At 36.1% G+C, this 16,424-nt stretch overlaps 1 protein-coding gene across 4 annotated transcripts in view; it reads left to right on the plus strand.

Moving 5' to 3' along the window:
- Positions 1-16,424, plus strand: part of AP3B1 (adaptor related protein complex 3 subunit beta 1) — a 160,730-nt gene that overhangs the window by 122,411 nt on the left and 21,895 nt on the right. For all 4 annotated transcript variants that reach the window (XM_042804700.1, XM_042804698.1, XM_033009138.2 and 1 more), the window contains 2 exons: positions 6,000-6,231; positions 9,304-9,388. In XM_042804700.1, the coding sequence (XP_042660634.1) occupies positions 6,000-6,231; positions 9,304-9,388 (317 nt within the window). The remainder of the gene's footprint in view (positions 1-5,999; positions 6,232-9,303; positions 9,389-16,424) is intronic.

The raw sequence follows: 16,424 nt of genomic DNA on the forward strand, positions 1-16,424 counted from the left end.
TCTAGTTGGTTATATTTTAAGAGAACCATAGGAAAATCTAAGGGACATAAAAATATTGAAAAAGGGATAATTTAATATTACAGGAGATTTTGATCATGTCTAGACTCATAGATTACCTTGAACACACTACTCTTTGAAAATATGGTATTTGAGACTGTACAAATATTAGCATTAAAAAAAAGAAGGCAGAGAAAAGGATTAATTTTGGCAGCTTTACAGAGGCAGACTGGGCAGTATGATAAAAGTGCTTTTGTTCGAGGTTCGTCTCATTTAAAAATCAATGGGAGTTATCTGGGGTTTTTTGATTTTTATTTTCCTTGCAAGTTTTTAGAGACAAAAGTATTATTCTATCAATGTTAAAATTCAGTAAGAATTTTTGGAGCTCACTTTCTAATGTGAAATTGTCTGAAACCAACACTGGTTTAGCGATATAAACACTTATATGCTAACTTTCAATTAGCCTTATTGACATATTAATCATTTAGGGAAGTATAGAGCCTAAAAGTTGGTGACAGTTTAAAAAGAAGGGAGTTAGGATGTATTAGAAATTGAAGGACTTCCTAGCAGACATGGCTTTTAGAAGGTGTTTAGTAGAGGTAGAGCAGTTAAAAATACCTTTGGTGAAAAGTTATTTGAAGTATTTTCCAGAATTTGACATGATGTTCTCACACATGATGTCTGTATGTCTAGATAAATTAGCCCAGCTTGTATCACGGTGTCCTGTTGCTTCTGTAGACCGCAGAAAATACAAGCTTGCTTGCTTGCTTGTTTGGTTTCCCCGTCCTATATAAGAGGGATGCTGTCCTTAGTTTGGAAATCCATATTAGCATGACTTAAGTATGCTCTAATGTTGGGATTTGCTACAGCCTCCTGAAATAATTCAGAGTAGGATGTTGACATTCTTTCTGCAATTCTTTGTTTGATTTTTATTGTGTCTTTTTATGAATTATTAATTCTTTATTTTTGTAAGAGCTGTATAAGGAAGACAGTGCTTTGTGACTGTGAGTAATATGTAACTGGTAATGAAGCAAAAGATCGTGAATATACTGTTTCCTGCCCGTAGTTGTCTTCCCTTTGTTTGCCTGGTTTTCCATCTTTCTCCTAATACTATAAAATTATAGTTAAGTTGCTCTCATAGCTTCAGTTGAAAGATCATGTAAATGTGGCTGGGCTATGTGATAGCCCTTCTCCTCTTAGCTGTTGCGGAGTTACTGGAGCATAGCCTTACAGTGAGTGTAAGAGAGGATATAGCTCTCACAGCTCAGTAGGTAATTCTTGGATTATGTCATGGATATTGCCAATAGGAGGGCAGTAGAAGGGCTACTTAGATTAAATGATTCAGTCCACTGCTTTAACAGAATGTAATTTAGAGGAATAGAACTATAATTATCATCATTCTTGGAAGCAAATATTTTTTTCCAATAATATATGTTTTAGCCAAACACATATACATTTCTGAATCAGGATAAAAAATTAACCTGTGTTTATTATTACAGCATTATTAAGCCAAAGAACAAATACAAAAGAAAAAAGATAACATATTTTTGTGCTTAATGATGATGATAATAATAATACTTCATACAGGAAAGTCTGTCCAGCTCTGTTTTCTGTAGCAGGTTTAATAAACTCTCTAGTGCTTTTTATTTTAAATAATTATGGAAAACAGTTTTTTGTACTAACTTGAGCTTAGTTTTTAAGGACTTACTGAGCTGGCAGAAAGAAGCATGTTCATGTGCAGAGGATTCAGTGGTTTGTAACTAGTCAGCTCTGTTGTGATAAAGCAAGTCAAAATTACTGTCAGTGATCTTACACTTTTCCCTTTATGTGGTTAGTGAGTGGGGGTCTTCTAAGGCAAAATCCTAATGTTACCCTTCCTGTTCTTATATGAATAGTAGTTTAAAAATATTTGCAGCTTCTTTTAGGATGATGGATCATCTTTCAACATTTGCAGTTAGTGTGGGGGCCAGTCTGACTTGTACCAATACAATGCTCCGTTGTGATACCACTGTGGAGTCCTTTACACTGACTTTTAATTTGTGGTGTCTTTCAGTCAAAATGGGGTGGGAGGACAGTCTGTATCTTTTTTATTATTATTTCTGTCATTCTAAACAGCTGTATATAAAAAAAAAAAAAGTTTTGCAAGTTTAATCTTAATAAGTTTAATCTTAATAATCTTCACCCAAAAAAAAGCAGACACGCTATGTCATAAAATAACTATTAGTGACTAGTTTGTATCCTATAAATCTAACTTGAGTTGATAATATGGTCCATTACCAGCTAACTGCACAGAGTATTTTTCATTTTACACTCTTCAGTTACTTTTTAGTGAAGTGTTAAAAAATATGAAGCTTTTCTCCTCTCTAAAATTGCACACTGTCTGTCTGTTATTAGGGAGATAACAGCTCTTATAAATGTTTCAGTAAGCGTTAAGTAGACAGTTATGTGCACTCTCATTCCACGCTTATTTGCTTACTGTAATAAACTGATAAAATATGTGTGGTTTGTCTCTGTGTATCTGCAGGCATCATGAGTCCCATAGATTTCCTTTAGAAATAATGTTGTGTCTGCAGAATTGATTGGTTATTTTCATAAACCATCCAAAGGTACACAAACGACTTCTATTATTTAAACATATGCTGTGTAAGATTTGTAGAGGATTGTCTCCTGGTTACTAGATGTTTCTTGTTCTGTTAACTGAGTAGAGGATTATTTTAACCCCAGAATGTTTGCAGGTATCTGCCCTATGGGTTTCTTTAAGTATTACAATTATATGGATTAAAAATTTTAGAATTAAAACAAAAAAGTTTTTACCAGACTGAGGCAGCTGTTAAATAGACTGCATTACAGTCACACCAACCTTTGCCAGCTCTAAACCCTTGCTAGCAAGTAGAGGACTTGAGAATTCTCATTTTCCAGTACTAAATTCCTTTGTTCAGCATATATACATTTTATTTATTTCTAGTACTGCCACGTTAAATGCAACTGAAAATTAATGTTCTACAGGAAGGAAGATGGTTTAAACATAATGTCATTATTCTGACTGTCCTTTGCATGTCTGTTGCTCTGTATGGTACAGCATTGAAAATAAAAGTGAATAAGCTTATGAGTGAGATTATGATTGAAACACGAACAGTAATGCTTAAAGGGACATAGATCAAAATCTTTAGAAATCACAGAAAGTATTCAGTAAAATTTGAGTCAGTGTTACAATTTAAGTATAGTGAGGGATTTTTACTGACGTGTATGCATATGTATCTACATGTTGGACTTCTGACTACCAACTTTCTATGTTTTCATTCTTATTAATAAATAATATTAGTAAAATCAGCTATACGTTAACACAGAGAAGCTAGTGTACTTCAAAATACTTATTTTAACATGAATAAAACATGTTTCTTTAGCTTGTTATTGAAAAATGGATGAACCATTTCATGAAATAACTTTTCTGTTATGCATGTCCAGCTCAAATTGAATTAAATACTAAAAGGCTAAGCATAAACTTAAAAATAAGATTTAAATTACATCTCAAAACTTAAGTTTTGTTCATTATTATTAAGAAGATACTTATCACTGGAAGTGCCTTCTTTCTTAATTCCTGACAGCTGAGTTGGTTTCTGAGTTTGACCTTGTCAGTATTAATCTATTAAATTAATAATTTAAGAGTATTAATCTATTAGGAAAGTTTTTTTCTTCTGTTCAAAGTTGGTTTGAATTTTGAGGAACTGTGAAGGTCCATACAATTCATATGTTTTCCATTCATTTTGTATTAACCAGAAATCTGGTTGTGTGATGTCACAGGAGTTGTCTTTAAATTATATTTCTAAAATAATAAGATACATATGATAAGATTAGGGTTACTTTTTATGCACATAAAATGGCAATGGAGTAAAAGATACCTGGTCATTAGGGGTTTTGTAAAATTTTACTGAATTATGTTCTTGGACAAAAGTATTAGATGTTTTGATGCTTGTCAGAGATCAGTAATTGGACTGAAAAAATTGTCTCTGTTTAAAAATATGGTGCCTGTATTCTTCAGGTGGTATTGCTACTACTATTTGAAGCGGGACAGAAATTTAAATATTTGGCTATGTATTCTTTTGCAAACAGCTGTATTTTCTTCTGATCTTATAGGAAAACTAAAAATGTTGTCCCTGAGAATATTACATTATCTTTTTACAGGGAAGAAGATATCTGAACTTCACCAATTTACATTAACAGTATTAATAAGTTGTACAAATTCAGAGTTGTGGTTGTGGGGTTTCCCCTGTTCAGATGTATTTTGAAACTACCTTTAGTCTTCACACTGAAGATTACTGGTTGATCATGAATTTATTTCTATAAAAACTGATACCAGAGTTTTTTTGTATTAGAGAAAGAAACACAACATTAGAAGTTGAAAGTGAAATCTGATATGGAAGTTTTTGGAGAGGACTTTGCTTGATCACATCCTGTATGTGTTATTCTAATTACAGACACATAGTGTTTGAGTTTTGAGGGGTTGGGAAACCTTGTGCCTTTGTTCCTTCATTATTTTCTCTTCATTCAGCATGACGTGTGAAAATTAATGTACCTTCCAAAGCCACCTCTGAATACACACTCACTTAGTTCCTCATGTAGTTTTCTTCAGCTTTCTTAAATGCAGTGCTCAAACTTCTAAACATTTAGTTAATCTCTACAGATTTCGTTTGAGGTGATGGATTTTACTAGCCTGGCTTTTCAGCTCAGAAACTGGTGCTCAGAAATGAAAGTCAAGTTTATTACATGCTCGCTAACTTCTTAAGTTTTTCAGCAGGATTCTTTGCAGCCTTATGTTTTCCAGAAACTCTCCCATTTCTGTTCCACCTTGTGGGTTTAAATCCCATCTTTTACCAGCTTCTCATATTACTGGAAGTGTTCACTAGGTCTTCAGATCAGCCACTCAGTGTTAAATGTGGCGGTCAGGAAAATCTGTCAATCTGAAAAGAGTTTTGTAGAGAAGGCAAGATAAAAGCCTGTTCTTATTGCTTAGCTGCTTGGAGTCTTGAACATTCTGCTATTTGCAGGTGTCTCTTCCACTTAGTTACACATTCAGGGCTATGAGTAGAGCAAGAGAAGATGGACACTCATCAGTGGAAACAGGTAAACAGATGTATCTAACAGATTATAAAGTTCAGTAGCTCACAGTGCATTGACCATACAAATGGGATTTTTATGCTAAGCATTTGGCTTTTTCAACCTCTGTATTCTGTTTGTGTGGTGTTACTTTTCATGTAATTTCCTAGCCTTTCCGTAAAACTTGTTTAAAGAATTCAAATTCACTTTGCAATTTTCTGCATATTTCTTACTTTTGAGCTCATGATTACAGATTTCCTTATCAGCAGTATCTTCTGGGAATTTGTTTGCACACAGAATATCTTTTATTCATGCTACTTTTTCAGGATAGAATGGACCCAAACATCCTTGGGATTTTTCTCCTTGCTTGTAGAAGCAAGACTATTAAAAAAGTGGCAACATCCTTCTGCTCTATACAACTGTGGTTTTGGTGTTTGACTGGTGTAATTGTTAAGCAACATTTCTTGTGGTTTTAACAAGAAAATGAGAACACAATTTATCATTATACTTTGACAGTATGCAACGGGCTTGGGGCCACCCTTGGGTTCTGATGCGCAGAATGGAAAGAGATTATGTTGGAATCAACATAATTATTTTAACTGAAACTCTTAAAAAAAACTCTGATAATTTAGTGGCTAAGAGTTAAAATATTGAAAACAGATTTATAATGAAAAGTGAGTCAACAACAAAATTACAGCTGCAGTTTCTCAGCACCAGAAATGTTATTTTTAGAGTCTGTTATCTGATATCTATCACTGTAATTTGTTTATGGATTTGCTTATGTCCTTACATGTTTCTAGTTCACTAGAAAGCAGGCACTCTAGCTGAGTGAAAAGTGCAATATTCAACTGTCATTTTATCTGTTCTTTGCATACAACATTCACCAACTGTTGTTTTGTACTTGACAGGTCACTACCCAAGTCTCTGTGCCAACAAAAACACATGAGCTGCTTCATCGAATGAGTGGAAAAGGATTAGCAGCTCATTATCACTTCTCAAGACAGCCAGGCATTTTTGATGATCATATGGTATCTGTGCAAGTGACAGTAACAAATACAACAGATCAGAAGATAGAGAATATTCACATCAAGGAGAAGAAATTACCCCCAGGCATGAGGATGCATGAGTTTAATCCAATAGGTAATTGTATCCTGTATTTAAAAATACAGAGTCTTCATCTTTTGCAAAATTCCAAATACAGGAAAGTGATTTTGCATAGTCATATGTATACTCATATATATGTGTGTATACACACGTAGACATATGTGTGTATGTATACATACACACTCATGCAACTATATTTTATTAGATAATCTAGTTATAACAGAAATTTAATACAGTTTTCCCCTACTTGTATCTGACTTTGAAAATAACTCCTTAGATCAGAACTGCCATGCCTGAAGGCTTACCTGCTTGTTCAAATATCAATTATATTATCTCAATTCCAGCTGATATAATAAAATTTTTCTGTCTCCCCACAAACTTTGTTCTTGTACAGCCTTAGTCCAGAATGGCTATAATGGGCTAATATTAGGAATGAGATTTTGATTTATATATTCATAATTATTTTATTTCCAAGGGTTAAAAAATATTTGTAGATCTATTATTTATTTTGGTGGCTCAGAGCAGTCTCATTGTTTTCCTTGTGAGCTTTTGGCAGTGGAGTGGAAGTGTTATGCTTTAGTCTAGTTTGCATCTACCGTATTTCCACAAAGTGTGGCTTCTTAGACTGGACAGAAAGCAATGCTGTAGTCAGACCTAACCTAAATTGTTTTGCTTTCTACTTCTGATTGGGATGTTTTTTTTTTTTAATTTCTGATAGTGGAAAAGAGTAGAAAACCTGAGGAAGAACTCAGATCATAGCAACTTTTATTCAAATGTGGTACCTGTACCCACAACCGGTTTTCTTTTCTCTGCAGTTCTTTGCTTTAGGATATTGTGGTGTAGGCAGAAGGAACCAGAAGTGTCTCTATTTCATTATATAAGTGGAAAGGACAGACATGCTCCTTTCTGACAGAAGCTCCCATACTTTAGTTGTATTTCTTCTCCTTCAATGAGCTACATTATTATGTGAATCTATATCACATTAGAAGAATATAGAAACAAGTTCTGAAAGTACAACAGTGAAGTAAAGAGTATTCTTTGTTTTCAGTAGTTAAAAAGTTATTTGGTATTAAATTGCTGTATGCTATTGAAATACTTATTTTTTTAACATTGAAAAGGCTATACTGATTTACACCAAATAGCTACAAAAGCAATTGTATAATGGTACAGTTTATTTCAGAGTTAAAATTTTGGAACCATTTGCATTTTGATAATGGCAAGATAGTTACTTTTAGAAGAGAGATTAATTTTTATATTAAGTGAACTATTTGGTGTTTATTCTTCAAGATAAGAAGTCCAGTGCAGAGTTCTAATTTCAAGTTAGTTTTCACCATCAGCCTAATTTTATGTCCTGCCCTTTAAACACTTTAAAAAAATAAGTTACAAAAGCCTACAAGTGAAAAACTAATAATACTATAAATCAGATCAGGAGACACTGTACTCACAGTAACAGTCAGTGAAGAGTAGCATTTACTTCTCTCATGCAAAAAAAACATGAAAAAATATGGAATTAATAAGTTACCAACCTCAGGTTTCTTGAGTTCACAAGACAGTCCTACCCTTTAAAATGTTTATTTCCCCAGGAAAGACATTATTGTGGTATCTATCCTGTGAAGCTGTTGGTTTCTTCTGCAGAAAATAAGCTGTGTATCATCTATAGTTCCTTCCAAAAATGTTGCTTTTCTTGTTTGAATGTAAACTTTCTGTATTCTTTGTCACTTTATCTAAAACTTAGTTTATATGCCCTGTTCTTCTTCCTGCCTTTTGTGTTTCCAGTTTTTGGAAAACACATCCTATAATTTGCCCAGCGGAACCAACAGAAGAAGTGTCAGTGTAGACAGGTATTCCTGCTGGAGTATAAGTCTAGTTTTGCCTCCATCACTGCAATTACTGTTGGCAATTGTCCTGATTTTGCCTGTAGAAATGGGCCAACTTACTTCACCTAAGTCCCTGTGCACAGTATATTGTCATTGGCTAGATGCCTTTGAAACCCAGTTTGAAAACATTAAGCTCAAAGACTTTGGTAAAGTTTAATCTGAATTTGAGATGCAGCCTGTAACCTTTTGGTGCTTTCAGCAGACTTCTTGAAATACTTTATTTTCTGTTCATTCCCTATCATTATTTTAGTCTTTGCCTAACTGCATCACCTCTATTTTTTCCATATTTTTCAGAACTTAATCTTGGTAGAGTTAAATCTTGTTTCCTTTTGTCATGGAGCAGCCTCCTACTCCTCAGTTCCTGGAAAGCATCAGAATATTAACAAATAAACTGGAAATTAGACGTTTTTCTGCCTGCCAAATCATTTATATTTTAATTTTTCTCTTCTAAGTGTGCTTTTAGGTTTTCTTTCTTGTAATCTTGACAAGTCAAGTTGCTCCAATACTTATTTTTAATACCTCTACTTACATAAAGAAGGAGCTTTTCTTCCTACCAAAACAAAGCCTTGTCTGTAAAACATTGAAGAAACTGTATAGTGACATAGTCAAGAAACTAAGAATGAGTGTGTCTATTGGCACCTTAATTTGAGAAGTGCCTCAGTCTGCACTGCGTGTAAAGCACAAAATTATCTTCCATTCTGGGTTCATAATCTTTCTGCTCCCACCCATAACTAATGCACGCAAAATATTGAGAAATAAGTAAGCCACGAACTGATTATGAAATATTTCAAATTCATGTCTTTTTCCATTATGCGTGTATTATTTTAAATTTTATTAGTATTTGTTGTCTTTTATTATTTATTAACTAAATTTGCAAATGAGTGATGTTGAAAATGAAATCTCGGTGCTGGATCTGTACACAAGTTAAAGGATGTAACTTCAATATATTTTTTCTATAAATAATTTCTCTAGCTTTTCTAATACAAATCTTTGTCGACAGTGGGGATGTAGGGCACTAACCGAAGGGAGTGAGGATCCAAGACATTTAAACATGAAAGTGTGACACTTGGGTGATACCTACTTGAAATAAAACTACACATATTGGCTCTTTTTTATGGAGCTTGCTTTTTTTAATACAGGTTTTCTCATTATGTGAAGTTTGGGTGTTTGAATCTGATGTCTTCTCTTGCTTTGCACGTGTACTTTACCTGTTCAAAATGTTTTTATGTAGAGTGCCTTGAGCCTGCAGGATCCATTACCGTTTCAATGGGTATTGACTTCTGTGATTCTACTCAGATGGCCAGTTTCCAGTTATGGTGAGTTCTTGGGGAGGGAGGGTAACTTTTTGCTCTAAGAAGGTGGAAGTAGTGTATATTGGAAGTTTACTTGGTAGCAGCAGACTTGCTGTTTATTAAATAATTAAAGAATTGAATAACAGTTCACAACATGATGTACACCCAGGATGTTTTTAGAGAAATAAGGCATAATTACTGTTGGGTTTCACTGTTACAAGGATTATCAGTTTTCTTCAGTATTCCAGAATTTTTTAGCACTTGATTCTAAAAACAGATTTGATGGTAAGCTCTAACCTAGATGTGAAATCACATGTGTAAGTTCAAAAACTCTCTGACAGGTTGTCTAAGAGTTCCTGTTTTACCCTTGGTGTAAACGATACCAAGCAGAAGCATGAACTCCTCTTCCAATTTAGAATTATTTATCTGTTCCTGAACTTTATTTTTATTTTTTCCCTCTCTTCTTGAGATTCTTCTTAATAACACCACCTTGAAGAGAGCACTCAGGTCTGACTAGTCTGCTGGAGTGTTTCATGTTTGTTCTTCCTTGTAAGAAATTGCAAGTCAAAAAAGCACATAGTGTGAGCAATTTTACTACCTTGAGTGTTTATTATGACCGTTTGTGATCTATGTAACATGACTGCATGAAACCAACCCCAAAATTTGCTGGCCCAAGAAGCTTATTCCTCATGCTATAGATTCTTTTAAATTATTAGAGAGAGAATGAAAACAACTAGCTGGCTGGCCAACTAGATTTTGTCCTATATACTTGATAATGCTTTTTATGCTCTTTATTGGCACATTCAAGATACTCCTTTGTATGAGTTTCTGTTGCATTCTAGGCTAGCAGGGAACCTCTTCACCCAGTGGGAACTCTGTTGCAAACTAGCATTTGAAACAAGGGAAAATTTGTAATAGCAGTGTCCAAACATTAGGAATGAGTGGATGGGGGAAATGTAGACACCTTCTTTTAAAAGATGTTCAGGCTTATATAGCCTTTGAGACTGTGCAAAGTCACTAAATAGATCTGTGCAATCTTTTATTTTTTTACGTATTTTTAGTGCTTTTTGACCTATTATGTTGCAAGAAGCACTACTTTCTGTGTTCTGCACAAAAAAGAACATGGAATAGGCATTCGTATTGCTGTGTTCCGGTTTAGAGGAAGCCTTCTGAGAAATTTCTGTAACACTTTATTGAATACTGTAGAAATTTTAGTGTACTACTCCTGAGCACAGCTTGTGCAACTTACAGGTTATAAAAGATAGTGGGGAAATCTTAGTAATAAAGGTGGGCCCAAGTGACTCCAAAAGAACCGCTGCTAAAATAAGATTTCTTGTTCTCAGGGCAAGGACGTTTTACTATTTTTTTTTTTTTTTTCCACTCCTCATACCTTTTCCTGTTCAATGGATTCTCATGTGTAGTCATTTTAAAGATAGTACCTCCAGCAAGATGTCTGCAGCATGTAGTTTATGCACATCATGTTGCTGTAGCTGGTCTGTATGCTGTTTGCTGGAATTTGGAAACAGCTTTGGACTATTGCCTAATGCTACATTTGTTTGGGAAGTTCCCTTCTAGGCAATGCAATTTCATAATTGCTTCAAAATGATAGACTTCCTTTCCCTAAGTATATTTTGGGGTTTTTAAACAAAATATGCTCAGTTTATCATAGAATGGTTTGGGTTGGAAGAGACCTTAAAGATAGATTATCTAGTTCCAACCACCTATCAAGCAGGAACGTTATATTTTTTAAAAGAGCAGATTTTTTTTTTTCAAGTACAAATTTTCAGTATATTAATGATCTGATTCCAAACTTACACCATTTATTGCTAAGAATCTTAGCAGTGATGAGGATAAGCAATGTAGCATAACACATTGATTTTATGCAGATCATCACCTTTATGTTTTGGGAGGTCTGCTGTATTAGTGATATATAAAAACTGATTACTTTCTCCAACATTGCCTAGTAATTGTTTATTATTTTCCTATTAGACAAACAAGACAGATCAATATTCCTGAATACCGACCAGACTATGAGTAACATCACTGTAAATAGATTTGCCTCAGACCTCAGTGGTGTATTCATTTTAATGATTTGGACAATGTGAGTCCAATGACAAAGCTCAAGCTGAGTTTAAAATTAAATTAAGAATATGAATTGCTTACTTTGTTCCTTTGTTAATTGATAGGGCCTTGTGTCTTTGATGCTAGTTCTTAGAAATAGTATAAAAATAGATTAAATGTTCTTTTTATTAAATTTGATATTTTACTGTTAAAAACATGTGTTGTTCAAAATCCTACTGATGTTCAATATCGTTGAAGAAATTGTGCAGTGTGATGTTTTTGGGATGGTGTCTTGGAGAACTCAACTGCAGCCTTTTTAACTTGTCATACTTCTTAAAAAGCTTCTATCCAGGAGAAATAATGACTTGTAGAAGCTTGTCAAAATGTAGTTGAAATACTGTGCACACAAAGGTGTCGATATTCTCGTATTTCCTGCTAACATATCTTTATGAAAGACCTTGTCAGTTATTTTGCATTTTTCTTAGGAGCATGTTCATCAGTAACGTGTTCCTGATCATAATCATTTTCTTTACGTTGTTCTAAGAGGAGCACTTTGTCTTGCATCAAATGTAATTGATCCTGAAGCAGTGTAATCACAATTACTCACTTTCTTAATTGGCCTGCCCAAAATCAGAAAATGGAAACCGATCGGCAGTGTTTAAATCAATAGCTTTGTAGTAAAGCTTGTGGGGGTAGGGAGATAGTGGTAATGGGTAGATCAATTGGTCTTAGATGCCAATCATGGACTGTGTGTTTTGCATAGCAAACACTACCTTTCTGCTTGGGGATGTGCTGTGGTACTAGTGGTTCAATAAATACAAACTGTATAAAGAAAAAAACTAACATGAGTAATAAAATATTTAATCTCTTTCTGAATTTGTGGTACAAATCAAGGACAATGAAGGAGAAAATGCGTAATAGAGACAGATTCCAAGGGCTGAGCTTTGAAAGACCTCCCTTGTAAATATTATTTTTATTAAGCAAAGCTTACCAAGATCACACATCTAATTAAAAAGACATGAAATGCCTTGACTTGAAAACTGTGCCTAATGCATTAATTTACAATGTGTGTTAGGATGCTCGTACTATGCACTCGTAAAGAGAACACCTCTTCATTGCTATTTTTCTTGTGCCATCTCCTTGCAGAGATGCACTACTTAAGCCACACTGGTGTTCTGCAAAATAATGCCTTTCAAGCAGAAAGTTAAAGAGGAATAAATGGAGGAACTTAGTCTTTTAAAAGATTTTTGTGTGTCACTGTTTCTTTTGGGGTTACTTTGTTCAGATTCTGCAAGCAGGAAATACACAACTTAGAAGTGTAAAGCAATTTGTTATTGGCTAACTCACATGCAAGGTAGTCTAGTAGCTTGTTGATTCCTAGTTAAGCCTTAGTATATTCCCCATCCCAGTAAGAGGCCTCAGTTTTTGCTAGGCAGGTAGGCGTCAGTGAGGAGAGGAAGAGTTGGAAAGAATCCTTGATGTTCCAGACTGACAGCAGTACTCCAATGACTGTGGATTTTTATTTTTTTTTCCTTGTCAGATTTTATATATTTCCACATGGGTGTGTTTTCTCTTGTATCCTTGAGCTCCTAGTAATCTCCATCTTAACGATCCTACCACTGTCCCTTATTTTATCTTTATTATCTTGCGTGTCTCTACTTTTCAGATATTTCCTAGGTCTTTCTCACAGTTTATCAGTTTCCTTAGATGCCTGAACAAAGATTTGGGAGCTTTGCCATTTCAGATTTTAGCCTTGGATCCTTGGAATTAAGACATTTGAATCCCTAGAGAAGAAAGGCAAAGAAGGTTACAGAGACAGAGGGCTACAACATATACAAGCCCTTACCCTATTTGGTATACATGTACATTATGTACATATATACATTATATACATAAATAAATATACATGGATTCTGGTCTCCATTTGTAAAACCAAGTAGGCAAATCTCCAGCTTCTTGTAGGTCTGTGGTGAGTGACTGAAGGTGAAAAAGGTGTCCTCTTCACAGTGTTGAGAGCTGGAGAAGGAAGTGGGTCCCTACCTCTTCTTACCTGTTCTTTTCATCCCCTCTTTCCACCTTCTCTTAGGTGTTCCCAAAGCCATGAAAGAACCACATCTTTGAAGATAAAATTAATTTACAGTGAACCTGTCTTCTCCCCATTGTTTTGAAAATTATGTAGGATGTTGTTTAGCTCTCTTTGAAACAACTTGACATAGGGAATGTGTCTATGCCGTGCACCTCTTCCCCTTGTTTTCTCAAGGTTTAAGTGCAAAGAGTACAATCAGAGCTCCCAAGAAGAAAGAGGAATGGAATGAAAGCAACTTCTATGCCTTCCATTCTTGCTCAGAATAATGAGATCACAGGAGAATTATGTGACATGGCAGAGGTTTTTACAAGCATGGACTGGTTACTTTATATTGGCATTCCCTACATCATAGTGTTACTAGAGGAGCTGGGACCCTGTACAATACTTTTCTACTGTTTTTATGCTGATAGAAAAGAAAGCTGTCTGTTCACCTAATCTGGCCTGGACTGTATAAAGAGAGCATTTTGCTGATTACTGCAGAAGGGATTGGTGTAGCAGTAAGAATCTACTTTACTAAATGAAGTAATTTCCATGAATGAGATTTGAAAACCTCATTCAGTCTGCTGTCTGCAGATTCTACCTTATCGTAAAAGCTTTTGCTCTAAATTTTGTTTTCCAAGGAAGAGATTTTTTGCAGCATGAAATTCTCTTACCTCAATCTGCATTGATGTAGGAATCTTCCCAAGCAGAAATTCTACCTGCAGAGGAGTAAATGAAGAGGATCACTTGGGTAACGGTCGGAATTTGTATTGAGTGCAAGGATGCGTTCAGGTGTACATGCTTGCACAGAAGCATCTGATTAAAATTATGTAGTAGAATATGTTATGGAATATATTAAAAGCTGATGTTGGAGATGCAGGACTCACTTCACATCACTGTCACTTGCATTTTCACTTGTTTCTTGCTGTTTTCTTCCCTAGTGCTTTGTCAGCAGATCACCAAGTTGTTTACAGATGTTGTGTATTAAGACAAGCAATCTGGTACTCTTCTCTTTACTTCATTACTCTAAAGTAGTCAGTTGGCCCAATTCCAGAAAGCAATTATATCAAGATAGGTAACTGACCTGGAAAAAGCAAGGCTGGGCATGGACAACTAGTCTCATTTGTTCTATCACCCTGGCCTTTTTTCTTGTAAAACCAGGAAGCCATCTCTTCCTTTCTTCAACAAGACTATGAGCAAAGTCTCCCAGATTTCTCCATTCCATTCTTTTTTTTATCATCTGTGGAGATTTTTTTGAATACAAGACAAAAATTGCGAGCTGGTTTTGATTAGATGTTGTTGTGGGTTGATCCTGATTGGCAGCCAAACACCATGCAGCCACTCACTCTGCCTTCTCTTCTGGCAACGAGAAGGGACAAATGAGCCAGGCTTGGGGTTCAAGATAGGACTGGGAGGGGCAGATCACCCATTATGGTCATCGGCAAAAGGCAGACTCATTAAGGGAAGGAAAAAAAGAACATAGATTTATTACAGACACTAACAACACATGACAGAGTAGGACAGTGGGAAGCATTGCCACATCTTGAGAACACCTTCTCCCCACCCCTCCCTTCTTCCTGGGCTCAGCTCTGCTCCCGATATCTCTACCTCCTCCCCCCAGCACCGCAGGGGCAGGGAATGGGGGGTGCAATCAATCCTGCCACTTCTTCCATCTTCGGTGGGGGGAGCTTCTGGAACTTCTTCCCCTTGCTCCACCATGGTCCCCCTCTCACAGGAGACAGTCCTCCACAAACTTTCTCCGACATGAGTCCCGCCCACAGGCCACGGCATTCCCCACACTGCTCCATCATGAGATATGAACTTTCTCCAATTGGAGTCCCTCCCACGGGCTGCAGCCCTTCCCAAGCTGCTCCAGCGTGGGACACTCCCACATGCTGCAATCCTCCCAGCGCTGAACTACAACAGTGGGACTACCTTTTCCCACAAGACCCAGGCCTTCTTCGGGCATAGTCACCTTGATCAACCAGGTGAAAAACACTGGCCATAAATCAATGTCTGCTCCACTGTAGACCTCCATGGGTGTCAGGGGGGGCCACCCTGCCGTCTCACCACAGGGTACAGGGGGGTCTCTGCTCCGGCACACCTCCCCCCTCCTTTCTTCCTCAGTTCCTCCACTGACCTTGGTGTTCATGCAGCTGCAGCAACTCCTCCTCACAAGTCCGACTCCTCTTCACCGCGTCCCTTCTTAAATACGTTATCGCAGAGGCGCAGTTGATTGGCTCAGTTTTGGTGCAGAGGTGGAGCTGACTTGGAGCTGGGGGAGCTTCGAGAAGCTTCTCACAGGGGGCCATCCCTATAGCCCCCTCCCATGCTACCAAAAAACCCCAACACTCACTCAAACCCAGGACAGATGTATTCTGGGTCAAGCAGTTACTAGGAGAGAAACAAAAAAGGATAATATAGCAAGAAGACTATTCCTGGCCTCTTATTAAAATAATAATTTTTTAAAAGCTCTGAAAATTGAGACTTTAAAGACTGCCATTATGGAATCTTACAAAAATTCATTCACAATTGACAATATTATTTGTATTAGTTTTAAAGAAGATATTGCCATCATTGTCCTCAAGACTTTTGTTATGGCAGAAAACTTCTTTCCCAGGAAATCTTTGGAGCCAATCCGTAAGAGGGAATAAGGGAAATGGACCTTTCAAATGACAGGTGCTAGCTGCTCCCACTGCAGCCATCTGAAGAAAAGTTAAAACTGTGCATCTTCTAAAGGGTTGAATGTTAGTCTTGCAGTGTCATTTATCATGGAGATGGAAGTCTCCATGTGTTCCTGTGGGAGCATTATCATATCTCATTTGTTCATCTTAATTGGATACATCAGAAGATAAATTCATGTGATCCTTGGAATTACATCATGAAAGTGGTGTACGTGATATCCAACATTATTTGTCCCTAAGTTCACAATTA

This window comes from Tyto alba, unplaced genomic scaffold, assembly GCF_018691265.1.
Source record: "Tyto alba isolate M040663 unplaced genomic scaffold, T.alba_DEE_v4.0 Super-Scaffold_42, whole genome shotgun sequence".
Lineage (NCBI taxonomy): Eukaryota > Metazoa > Chordata > Aves > Strigiformes > Tytonidae > Tyto > Tyto alba.